The sequence below is a fragment of the Macaca nemestrina genome, chromosome 5, assembly GCF_043159975.1.
Source record: "Macaca nemestrina isolate mMacNem1 chromosome 5, mMacNem.hap1, whole genome shotgun sequence".
NCBI classification, from domain to species: domain Eukaryota; kingdom Metazoa; phylum Chordata; class Mammalia; order Primates; family Cercopithecidae; genus Macaca; species Macaca nemestrina.
In genome coordinates, this window is record NC_092129.1 from 150,909,523 (window position 1) to 150,921,811 (window position 12,289).

General features: G+C 52.4%; 1 protein-coding gene across 10 annotated transcripts in view; it reads left to right on the forward strand.

Moving 5' to 3' along the window:
* LOC105497604 (euchromatic histone lysine methyltransferase 2) overlaps nucleotides 1–12,289 on the forward strand; it is an 18,663-nt gene continuing 6,374 nt past the window's right edge. For 2 of the 10 annotated variants that reach the window (XM_011768817.2, XM_011768818.2), the window contains exons 1-18: nucleotides 1–64; nucleotides 711–777; nucleotides 876–1,094; nucleotides 1,183–1,436; nucleotides 5,113–5,197; nucleotides 5,289–5,329; nucleotides 5,460–5,612; nucleotides 8,724–8,858; nucleotides 8,985–9,099; nucleotides 9,259–9,360; nucleotides 9,580–9,728; nucleotides 9,821–9,964; nucleotides 10,051–10,286; nucleotides 10,366–10,548; nucleotides 10,668–10,750; nucleotides 11,225–11,331; nucleotides 11,429–11,551; nucleotides 11,642–11,743. In XM_011768817.2, coding sequence (XP_011767119.2) covers nucleotides 23–64; nucleotides 711–777; nucleotides 876–1,094; nucleotides 1,183–1,436; nucleotides 5,113–5,197; nucleotides 5,289–5,329; nucleotides 5,460–5,612; nucleotides 8,724–8,858; nucleotides 8,985–9,099; nucleotides 9,259–9,360; nucleotides 9,580–9,728; nucleotides 9,821–9,964; nucleotides 10,051–10,286; nucleotides 10,366–10,548; nucleotides 10,668–10,750; nucleotides 11,225–11,331; nucleotides 11,429–11,551; nucleotides 11,642–11,743 — 2,340 coding nt within the window. In that variant the 5' untranslated portion in view covers nucleotides 1–22. Of the gene's footprint in view, nucleotides 778–875; nucleotides 1,095–1,182; nucleotides 1,437–5,112; nucleotides 5,198–5,288; nucleotides 5,330–5,459; nucleotides 5,613–8,723; nucleotides 8,859–8,984; nucleotides 9,100–9,258; nucleotides 9,361–9,579; nucleotides 9,729–9,820; nucleotides 9,965–10,050; nucleotides 10,287–10,365; nucleotides 10,549–10,667; nucleotides 10,751–11,224; nucleotides 11,332–11,428; nucleotides 11,552–11,641; nucleotides 11,744–12,289 lie in introns of all 10 variants that reach the window. The other 8 variants (XM_071097236.1, XM_011768819.2, XM_011768814.3 and 5 more) reach the window with 7 other exon arrangements.

Genomic DNA, 12,289 nt, shown 5'->3' on the forward strand with positions numbered 1-12,289 from the left:
TCGGCCCCCCGCGCAAGCGGCGATGGCGGCGGCGGCGGGAGCTGCAGCGGCGGCGGCCGCCGAGGTGCGGAAGGGGAGGGGGAGAGGCGGGTGCATGCCCGCGCGCGCGCCCGGGGGAAGCGCGCGCCCGTGCAATGCTCCGGGGGTGCAACGGGGCCGGGGGGCCCGGGCGGGACTTCCAGCAATCCGGGGGGCCAGCACCGGGGGCGGATGAGGGGACCAGGGGGTGGGAGGTGGGGGGAGTGGGCACGGAGGCGCGCGTGCAGCCGCCGGCTGCCCCTGAGTGGGCGGCGGGCGCCGGGGCCCCAGGAGCACGCGTGAGGGGCACGAGGGGCCGTCCACCGGGCTGGGGGGCAGCGGGTGCTGGAGGGGTTGGTGCCCGGGGTCCCCGCGGCCTGGGGGACAAAGGGGGAGCGGCGCGTGCAGCCGGGAGGAGGGGGCGGGGCCGGGGCACGGAGGCCCCGCCCCCTCCCCCTCCTCTTCTCTCGGCCCCAGAGATGCGGGGTCTACCGAGAGGGAGGGGGTTGATGCGGGCCCGGGGGAGGGGTCGTGCGGCCCCTCCGGGCAGCCGAGGCCGCGGAAGAGGGGGGCCCCATAGAGGAAGAGGTAGGCCCCGGAGCCTACTCTCTCTTCCCAGGGCCCAGGCATCCTGGACCCCCCAACTCTCTACTGGGCTGACCAGCCCTCCTGTCCCTTGTCTCCCCTCCCAGGGGGAGGCCCCCGCTGAGATGGGGGCGCTGCTGCTGGAGAAGGAAACCAGAGGAGCCACCGAGAGAGGTGAGTGCAGCTAAAACGGGCCCCAATTGGACCGTCACCTTCCCTAGACACAGGATCTCCGGAGCCCTTAGCTCTGAACTTTTTCTCTTCCTCTACAGTTCATGGCTCTTTGGGGGACACCCCTGGTAGTGAAGAGACCCTGCCCAAGGCCACCCCCGACTCCCTGGAGCCTGCTGGCCCCTCATCTCCAGCCTCTGTCACTGTCACTGTTGGCGATGAGGGGGCTGACACCCCTGTAGGGGCTACACCACTCATTGGGGATGAATCCGAGAATCTTGAGGGAGATGGGGACCTCCATGGGGGCCGGATCCTGCTGGGTGAGAGGCTGGGTAGCCTGGGGGGTGGGTGGGAAATTTCTGACTCTGCTTTCCTTCTTATCTTGCCTTCTACTTGCCTGTTTTTTAGGCCATGCCACAAAGTCATTCCCCTCTTCCCCCAGCAAGGGGGGTTCGTGTCCTAGCCGGGCCAAGATGTCAATGACAGGGGCGGGAAAATCACCTCCATCTGTCCAGAGTTTGGCTATGAGGCTGCTGAGTATGCCGGGAGCCCAGGGAGCTGCAGCAGCAGGGCCTGAACCCCCTCCAGCCACCACTAGCCCAGAGGGACAGCCCAAGGTCCACCGAGCCCGCAAAACCATGTCCAAACCAGGAAATGGACAGGTGAGTGGGATGGGAGAGATAGGATAATCAACCATAAACCTTTGGTGAGAGCTCTTTTACAGTTTCATTTAAGGCTTCTACTCCATTTACTCATTCACATGTTTAAACGAGGGGCTACTGTGTATCAAATATTAGGCTGTGCTTAATTTGTGAACCAACAGACAGGTTCTTATCTTTCTGCAGTTTACATTCTTGGGTGGTGAGAGTTTGATGTTAAAGAGTCAATTATATAGTTAATGTCTTAATTACTCTTATGATAATGACAAGGTAAGGGAATTTCAAACCACTCTTCCTTTCTACCTCAAAGCAAGCCCTTGGGGAACTCAACTGTCACTGCTCTATTTGTAAAGTTTTTCATGGGAATCCCAGTGGGAAAGGAGATGAGGGCCACAGAAATAATAGAGGAGGGAAGTGGCAAGGGCCCCAGAGGCCCAGAAGCTTTATGACCAAGTTCTAGGGTTACTGGGTCATACCAATTGTTGACCTAAAGAAAAAAACTGAGGAAACTTAACATTAAGTAGAATATATTTGGGCAGGTTTTGAGGACAGCCTTCAGGAGCAAAGATTCAAGTTGCCCTGAAAATACACTCTGATTAGCAGCGGTTACAAATAGGGTTGTTTGTTTGTTTGTTTGTTTGTTGTGTTTTGGTTTTGAAGACAGTTTCACTATGTTGCCTGGGCTGGTCTCAAACTGCTGGGCTTCCGCAGTCTTCCTGCTTTGGCCTCGCAAAGTGCTGGGATTACAGGTGCAAGCCACCACAACCAGCCCACAAGTAGGTTTTTAAAGGAAAAGAAGATTGGATGACATGAAGATATTGAAAAAAAACAGGCTGACTCTGGGCACACTGCCTAGGAGTTAGCCCTGCTCTGGAAGGAGCCACAAAAAGAAAAAAAAGAAAAAAGATAAAAATTTTTTAAAATATTGAAAAAATAAAACATAAAGGAAAAGAAGAGGCAGTTCCTAAATTGTTTACCAGAAGTTTACATTAGAATAACAAGCTATTGATCTGCTATACATTGTTCTTTGTCTCACAGATACTATGCACATGAAGATAATGGGTAAAGCAGCACCCTAGTCAGATACAAAATGCCTTTAAGCAGTTGCCTCCAGGCATAGGCCCTAATTAGGTTCCATACTCACTTCTCTCTGAGCCTGATAAATTTTGCCTGCTTCGCATAGCACAGATTGCTATGAGCTACTTTTCCTTTCTCACTATGATAAACGTTAATTTTTATAGTTGCAGTTCATTTTGTAAAAAATAGGGAAGAAAAGAAAAATTGAATTTATAAATTAGGTACAGTGAGAGATTAACAACAATAACATAATAGCATGATTATAACAATAGGCTGGGCGTGACTTGCCTATAATCTCAACACTTTCAGAGGCCAAGGCCAGCAATCACTTGAGGTCAGGAGTTCGAGACCAGCCTGGTCAACATGGCCAAACCCTGTCTCTAACTAAAATAATAATGATAATAATAAATTGGCCAGGCATGGTGGCGTGTGCCTGTAATCCCAGCTACTCGAGAGGCTGAAGCAGGAGAATCACTTGCAGTGAGCCAAGATTGTGCCACTGCAGTTCAACCTGGGCAACAGAGCGAGACTCAAAATAAAATAGCAGAATTCTAACAATATGCCACCATCACTGCTGATAAACTGGATAAGAGGGGACTGGTGTCACATAAAATTTACCATCTAAAAAACATTTTTAGGCCGTGCGCAGTGGCTCACGCCTGTAATCCCAGCACTTTGGAGGCCGAGGTGGGAGGATTACCTGAAGTCAGGAGTTCGAGATCAGCCTGGCCAACATAGTGAAGCCCTGTCTCTACTAAAAATACAAAAATTAGGCCAGGCCGGGTGGCTCACGCCTGTAATTCCAGCACTTTGGGAGGCCGAGGCAGGTGTATCACCTGAGGGCAGGAGTTTGAGACCAGCCTGACAAACATGGTGAAACCCCATCTCTATTAAAAATACAAAATTATGGCCGGGTGGGGTGGCTCACGCCTGTAATCCCAGCACTTTGGGAGGCCGAGACGGGTGGATCACGAGGTCAGAAGATCGAGACCATCCTGGCTAACATGGTGAAACCCCATCTCTACTAAAAAATACAAAAAAAAACTAGCCAAGCGAGGTGGCAGGCGCCTGTAGTCCCAGCTGCTCGGGAGGCTGAGGCAGGAGAATGGCATGAACCCGGGAGGCGGAGCTTGCAGTGAGCTGAGATCCGGCCACTGCACTCCAGCCTGGGCGACAGAGCGAGACTCCATCTCAAAAAAAAAACAAAATGAACCGAGCATGGTGGTACATGACTATAACCCCCCGCTACTTGGGAGGCTGAGGCAGGAGAATGGGTTGAACCCAGGAGGCGGAGGTTGTAGTTAGCCGAGATCCTGCCATTGCACTCCAGCCTGGACAACAAGAGCAAAACTCCGTCTAAAAAAAAATACAAAAATTAGCAGGGCATGGTGGCGTGTTCCTGTAGTTCCAGCTACTCGGGAGGCAGAGGTGAGAGAAATGCTTAAACCTGGGAGGTGGAGGCTGCAGTGAGCTGAGATCGCGCCACTGCACTCCAGCATAGGCGACAGAGTAAGACTCCATCTAAAAATTAAAAAATAAAATAAAAAACATTTTTAAGTGTATAATTTAATGGTATTAAATACTTCCATCATGTGCAGTCATCAGTCACCATAACTCATCTTGTAAAACTGAAACTTTGTATCCATTAAAAAGTAGTTCTCCATTCCCTCCACCCCCTAGCCCTTGGCAAGGACCATTGTCCTTTCTTTCTCTATAAATTTGACTAAGTACCTCATCTAAGTATAATCATACAGTATTTATCCTTTTGTGACTGGCTTATTTCACTTAGCATAATGTCCTTAAGGTTCATCTATGTTGTAGCATGTCAGAATTTCTTTCCTTTCACCTGGGCAGCGTACCAAGACGCCATCTCTAAAAGCAGTTTAAAAGAATTTTTCAAAGGCCAGGCCCAGTGACTCACACCTGTAATCCTGTACTTTCTGGGGAGGATCGCTTGACACCAGGAGTTCAAGACCAGCCTGGGCAAAATGGCAAGACCTCTTTTCTACCAAAAAAAAATTAAGAAAACATTAGTTGGGCATTGTGACATGTGCCTGTAATCCCAGCTTCCCAGGAAGCAGAGGCAGGAGGATGGCTCGAGCCCAGTTCGAGGCCGAAGTGAGCCATGGTCATGCCACTGCACTCCAGCCTGGGTAACATAATGAGACCTTATCTCTTAAAAAAAGTATATCTTTCCTTTTAATGGCTGAATGTCATTCCATTGCGTATAAATGCCACATTTTGCTTATCCATTCATCTGTCAGTGGCACTTGCGTTGCTTCGCACTCAGCTGTTGTGAATGGTCCTGCTGTGTACATGGCCACATATAAAAGGACTTTTAACTTTGTTCAGCTTTGTTTTCTCATCTGTAAAATGGAAAAGGGCCTGCTCTGCATAGTTGCAGAGATAAGTGAGTGTTAGTGTGCTTGACACTCTTCCTCTGAGGAAATAGCACCCATGGTTGCCACTTTGTGGCTACTGGAGCCTCACATGGCATTTGGAGGTGTGGCTCACTATCCCACCCCCGCCTGGGGCTCCAGGCTAACCCAGGCAAAACTGTAGGTGCTCTCTGACCCTCAGTGTGCTCCCTCTCGGCCCGCAGCCCCCGGTCCCTGAGAAGCGGCCCCCTGAAGTACAGCATTTCCGCATGAGTGACGATGTCCACTCACTGGGAAAGGTGACCTCAGGTCAGTCCTATACCCCACCCCCGGTGGCTTGATGTGGCCTGTTCTGAAGGTTTCAGTGATAGACCCCACACCATTCTCTCTCTTCTTCCAGATGTGGCCAAAAGGAGGAAGCTGAACTCAGGAGGTGGCCTGGTGAGCAGCAGAGGCAGAGCCTCTACCCCGGGGGGCTGCTCTGAGGGAGGCTCAGAAGTGGGTCTGCATCCCATCCTCAATAGAAATGGGCAGGGTGTCAGTGGCCTCAATTTTTCTGATCTTTTTCTAGTCGGAGGAGTTAGGTTCTGCCCGGCGTTCAGAAGTGACCCTGGCGAAAGGGGACTCCGGGTCCCTGGAGGAGTGGGAGACGGTGGTGGGTGATGACTTCAGTCTCTACTATGATTCCTACTCTGTGGATGAGCGCGTGGACTCCGACAGCAAGGTGAGGCAGAGCTGGTCCGCCCTCCCCACCAGTGCTCCCCCAGGGCTGGGGTTTACTGTCCAGTCTTCCTTGTTCCCTGTTTTTCTCCTTTCTGTCCTTTTTACCTCTGAACATCCACTAAGTCATTGCCCCATGCTGTCTGTAACTCCTTTTTTTGGGAGGGGGAGACAGAGTCTTGCTCTGTCTCCCAGGCTGGAGTGCAATATCACAATCTGGGCTCACTGCAACCTCTGCCTCCAGGGTTAAAGCAATTCTCCTGCCTCAGCCTCCCAAGTCGCTGGGATTACAGGCGCCCACCACCACGCCCGGATAATTTTTGTATTTTTAGTAGAGACGGGGTTTCCCCTTGTGGGCCAGGCTGGTCTCTAACTCCTGACTTTAGTTGATCCACCCATGTCGGCCTCCCAAAGGGTTGGGATTACAGGCGTGAGCCACCGCACCCAACTGCAACTCATTTTCAATGTACGCTCTGCCCATTTCATCCACAAAGGTGGCCACCACCCTGCACATTGGATTTACGATTTTTTTTTTTATCAGCTAATGAAATGATCATTAAACAAACATGTACTGTTTAAAAAAAGAAAACAAAAAAGGAAATGACCAGAGAGCACTTTTTTTAAACATACATTATACTGTTTATATAAAATTCAAAAGCATTCCATTGTCATTTATTTGCTTATTCGTTGCTCTTTGTCTGGTTTTATCTTATGTTTGCCTACACAGTAGAATGTTTAGTCTGTCTAGTTTTGCCTTTTATTTAACGTTTTATCATGAAAACTTGCAAGCATTATCAAAAGAGTAGAATAGGAAATCCCCGTGTACCCATCACACAGCTCCAGCCATTATCAGTACACAGCCCATCTTGACCCATCTGTACTTCTCCCAACACACACACGTACTAGGTTATTTTAAAGCAAGTCCCAGACCTTGTATCATTTTACCTAAATGTATTTCCATATATATATATATAAATATAAGGCCTCTTTTTGTCGTTCAACATCACTACACTACTGTTTTCACACCTAAAAAAAATTACTGATTTCTTTTTTTTTTTTTTTTTTTTTTGAGACGGAGTCTTGCTCTGTTGCCCAGGCTGGAGTGCAGTGGCCGGATCTCAGCTCACTGCAAGCTCCGCCTCCCGGGTTCACGCCATTCTCCTGCCTCAGCCTCCCGAGTAGCTGGGACTACAGGCGCCTGCCACCTCGCCCGGCTAGTTTTTTGTATTTTTTAGTAGAGACGGGGTTTCACCGTTTTAGCCAGGATGGTCTCGATCTCCTGACCTCGTGATCCGCCCGTCTCGGCCTCCCAAAGTGCTGGGATTACAGGCTTGAGCCACCGCGCCCGGCCTACTGATTTCTTAATACCATCAAATATCCTGTCAGTCTTCACATTTCCTCAGCTCTCATAAATGGGTTTTTGTCAAGATCCAAATGAGGCCCGCACCTTGATTTGATTAACATTTGTCTTAGGTCGGCCGGGCGTGGTGACTCACGCCTGTAATCCCAGCACTTTGGGAGGCCGAGGCGGGCGGATCACATGAGGTCAGGAGTTCGAGACCAGCCTGACCAACATGGAGAAACCCTGTCTCTACTGAAAAAAATACAAAATTAGCTGGGCGTGGTGGTGCATGCCTGTAATCCCAGCTACTCAGGAGGCTAAGGCAGGAGAATCACTTGAACCTGGAAGGCGGAGGTTGCAGTGAGCCAAGATCGTGCCATTGCACTCCAGCCTGGGCAACAAGAGCAAAATACCATCTCAAAAAAAAAAAAAATTTGTCTTAGGTCTCTCTTGGTATTTAGGTTTCCCCATCTTCTTTTTGTTTGTTTGTTTGTTTGTTTGTTTTTGTGTTTTGAGATGGAGTCTCACACTGTGGCCCAGGCTGGAGTGCAGTGGCACGATCTTGGCTCACTGCAAGCTCCGCCTCCTGAGTTCAAGCAATTCTCCTGTCTCAGTCTCCCAAGTAGCTGGAATTACAGGCACCCGCCACCACACCCAGCTCATTTTTCATATTTTTAGTAGAGACAGGATTTCACTATGTTGGCCAGGCTGGTCTCAAACTCCTGATCTTGTGATCTGCCCACCTCAGCCTCCCAAAGCACTGGAATTACAAGCATGAGCCACCACACCTGCCTGGTTTCCCCATCTTCTAAAAAAAAAATTTCTGGCCAGGCGTGGTGGTTCACGCTTGTAATCCCAGCACTTTGGGAGGCAGGTGGGTCACCTGAGGTCAGGAGACCAGCCTGGCCAACATGGTGAAAACCCATCCCTAATAAAAATACAAAACTTAGCTGGGTGTGGTCGCAGGCACCTGTAATCCCAGCTACTTGGGAGGCTGAGGCAGGGGAATTGCTTGAACCCAGAGGTGGAGGTTGCAGTGAGCTGAGATCACACTATTGCACTGCAGCCTGGGCAACAAGAGCGAAACTCAATAAATAAATAAGAAAGACATTTTTTTCTTGCCATTTATTTGTCAAACCAGGTCAGTTGTATAGAATTTTTCACATTCTGTATGACGTTGGCTGTTTGGGTAGAGATTGACACATCCTCTCTGCCCATATTTCTTGTAAACTGGTAGATCTAGAGGCGTAATCGACTTCAGGTGCCAAGAAGACTTGACAGTGGGTGCAAGTGCTTCTGGCCACATCACATCAGGATGCATGGAACATCTCATCTGGTCATTTTTCTTAGTGATAAGATTGACCAGTGGGTTCAGGTGATGGCAGCCTGAACCTTTCATATAAAATTTCTCATGAGCTTCATGTCTAGTGTTTTTAGCAACCATTGGTGGTCTTGCCTGTTTATGAACATCATAAAAGGGGGATCAAACTATGTTTATCTTCTGGTACTTGTTTTTTGTTTTTTAATTTAATGTCACATTACCAAGATCTGTGTACATTGCTGTCTATAACTGTGGCACCTTTTTCACTACTGTGTAATAGTCCATGCACCCTCTCTTTATGTGGCCCTTTTTCTCCTCTCCTACCCACACTCATCTTCCCCAGCAGCCATCCGTGGGTAGTGGCGGGGGGCAATGGTGGTGGTGGTTTTTTTAATCTATCTCATTGTCTGAGTCCTGGGGATTGGATATGTCCTGTTCTGCCTCTCTCCCAGTCTGAAGTTGAAGCTCTAACTGAACAACTAAGTGAAGAGGAGGAGGAAGAAGAGGAGGAAGAAGAAGAGGAGGAAGAGGAGGAGGAAGAGGAAGAAGAAGAGGAAGATGAGGAGTCAGGGAATCAGTCAGATAGGGTAAGAGACGGAGGCTGATATCTCCAGAGGAGTGGGAGACTGTGGGGCTGGTGGTCTGGTCCTGAAGGTGTTGGGGGGGCCCCCTTGGGGTGAGGGTTCGTAACTCCTCCTCCTCCCCCTTCCCAGAGTGGTTCCAGTGGCCGGCGCAAGGCCAAGAAGAAGTGGCGAAAAGACAGCCCATGGGTGAAGCCATCTCGGAAACGGCGCAAGCGGGAGCCTCCGCGGGCCAAGGAGCCACGAGGTAAGGAGGCTCTGCTGCTTTTGGGTGCCCTCCTCCAGCCCCCGCCCAGCCCCCAGAGTGTGTGCACGCACACACACGCTCTCGCATGTCCACCTGCATGTACCCACGCGTCCAGGCACCTGTGAGCTCGCACTCTCACTCTCTCTGTCTCTGTGTCAGGAGTGAATGGTGTGGGCTCCTCAGGCCCCAGTGAGTACATGGAGGTCCCTCTGGGGTCCCTGGAGCTGCCCAGCGAGGGGACCCTCTCCCCCAACCACGCTGGTAATTGCCAATTGCCGGGACAGGGAGCCACTAGGGGGCAACCTCAGGGCAGGAGGGAAAGGGAAGGAGGGGAACCACGCCAGAGCCGGGGTGTCCATGGCCAGGCTTTAGGGGTTCTGGGGCATGGGGGTGAGGTAGGGAGGGAGTGACAGGACCCACCAGGGGTCCCAATGGGTGAAGTTCAGGGCCTCCCTCAGCTCCTCTTTTTCTCCGTCCAAGGGGTGTCCAATGACACATCTTCGCTGGAGACAGAGCGAGGGTTTGAGGAGTTGCCCCTGTGCAGCTGCCGCATGGAGGCACCCAAAATCGACCGTATCAGCGAGAGGGCGGGGCACAAGTGCATGGCCACCGAGAGTGTGGACGGAGAGGTGGGGCCATGGGCTGGTGGGAGAGGTGCCAGGGCGTCCAGTCCCGGGCCCCAGCCTCACCCTTTCTTCTCACCCATCCTCACCACGCACAGCTGTCAGGCTGCAATGCCGCCATCCTCAAGCGGGAGACCATGAGGCCATCCAGCCGTGTGGCCCTGATGGTGCTCTGTGAGACCCACCGCGCCCGCATGGTCAAACACCACTGCTGCCCGGGCTGCGGCTACTTCTGCACGGCGGTGAGTGACCAGTGGGGCAGACAGGTAGAATGCCCCATGGCAGAGGGGGCCCCGGCAACCTGACCATGTCGTTTCCCTGCTCCCAGGGCACCTTCCTGGAATGCCACCCTGACTTCCGTGTGGCCCACCGCTTCCACAAGGCCTGTGTGTCTCAGCTGAATGGGATGGTCTTCTGTCCCCACTGTGGGGAGGATGCTTCTGAAGCTCAAGAAGTGACCATCCCCCGGGGTGATGGGGTGACCCCACCGGCTGGTGCTGCAGCTCCTGCACCCCCACCCCTGTCCCAGGATGCCCCCGGGAGAGCAGACACTTCTCAGCCCAGGTACTGGCCTCCCCCTTCTCTACTGTCTGTTCCCTGCCCCATCACTATTGTTCCTGGACATGAGCTCCTTCTTCCACAGCGCCCGGATGCGAGGGCATGGGGAGCCCCGGCGCCCACCCTGCGATCCCCTGGCTGACACCATCGACAGCTCAGGGCCCTCCCTGACCCTGCCCAATGGGGGCTGCCTTTCAGCCGTGGGGCTGCCACTGGGGCCAGGCCGGGAGGCCTTGGAAAAGGCCCTGGTCATCCAGGAGTCAGAGAGGTGAGTGGGGAGTTGTTCAGGCACAGTAACTGGGGCTGAGGCCAGAGGAGCAGTGTCAAGGCTGATGCTGGAATCTGAGGAGCTCCCCTTCTCTCCCCACTCCCGTGCTCCCTTGGCAGGCGGAAGAAGCTCCGTTTCCACCCTCGGCAGTTGTACCTGTCCGTGAAGCAGGGCGAGCTGCAGAAGGTGATCCTGATGCTGTGTGAGTGCCACCTATTCCTTCAGCAGACCTTGACCAAGTTCCATGTATATACCAGGCACTGGGCACAGGGCCAGGAGTAGTCATGAAGGATATAGTCCTTGCCCTGAAGGACTTAGTGTGGTGGGGAAAAGACACACATAACCTGTGACGATGGGAACGGTGGTGACTCATAGGTGCTGGGTCCTGTTCTGAGTGCTTATACTTGTTAGCCTTGGCTTGCACAGGGAGGTTAGGGACCTTGCACAGTGCACAGCAGTACTGAGAAGCAAGGCAGGGTTTGAATTCAGGCAGAGCTGATGCCTTTGACTCCTTATTCTGATAAATGCCGTGGTGGAGGCAAGCCCAGAGAATGCCAGGAGGGGCCCTGACCCAACTTGGGGCTCTGAGAAGCCTTCCTGAAAGAAGTGCCACCTGCCCCCTAGCTTGCTTACCACTTGTCCCTCCCTCTCCCGGTGTGGCGGGCTCTCCCCGCAGTGGACAACCTGGACCCCAACTTCCAGAGCGACCAGCAGAGCAAGCGCACGCCCCTGCATGCAGCCGCCCAGAAGGGCTCCGTGGAGATCTGCCATGTGCTGCTGCAGGTCAGCACGGGCCCGGCCCCATGCCTCATTCACCAGGCCCTTAGGCCCCTCCCCTGCCCCATGCCTCCCTGGTGCCAGCCCTCCTGCCCCCTCACAGGCTGGAGCCAACATAAACGCAGTGGACAAACAGCAGCGGACGCCACTGATGGAGGCCGTGGTGAACAACCACCTGGAGGTGGCCCGTTACATGGTGCAGCGTGGTGGCTGTGTCTATAGCAAGGTGTGCATGCAGGCAGCAGGGCGTGGCCCCGGAGTCAGGGACCAGGTTTGGGGTGCCAGCCGGAGACTCATTTGCCCATGTCTCCCTCAGGAGGAGGACGGCTCCACCTGCCTCCACCACGCAGCCAAAATCGGGAACTTGGAGATGGTCAGTCTGCTGCTGAGCACAGGACAGGTGGACGTCAACGCCCAGGTCAGTGGCCCACCCAGCGCAGCTCCTCCGGCTCCCTGGTGCCTGGGTTCCTTGGCTCGGCCTCAGACTTTGGGCCCCCTTTCTACATCTGACCTCTGGCCCTTTCACTCTGCCTCAGGCCGCTTGTGTCTGTCCCCCTTGCTTTCTTCCTCCTTTGTATTTCTCTTCATTCTTTTCTTTTTCTTGTTTCTTTCTCTTGATCAAGCTTCAGAATAATCAGTTCCTGCCTTCATCTCTGAAAGTGTCCAGTGAGGCTTTTTTAACTCTCAGGTTGTCATACATTGGATGTGTTTTCGTCATTTATTGGGATTCTTCTCAGTCTTTGAATTATTCCATCATTATCTACGAGAAGCCCCTTCAAGAGGCCTCTGTGGCCGTGACATGACCCAGTGGCCCAGTGGCCTTTGAGAGCGTCCTGACCTTTCAGCACATTTCCTGCCCCTGACTCAGCATCCACCATTTCTCTAAGAAACTCTGCTTCCTTTATGGGAAACTTTTTTTTTCTTTTTTTTTTTTTTTTTTTTGAGATGGAGTCTCGCTCTGTTG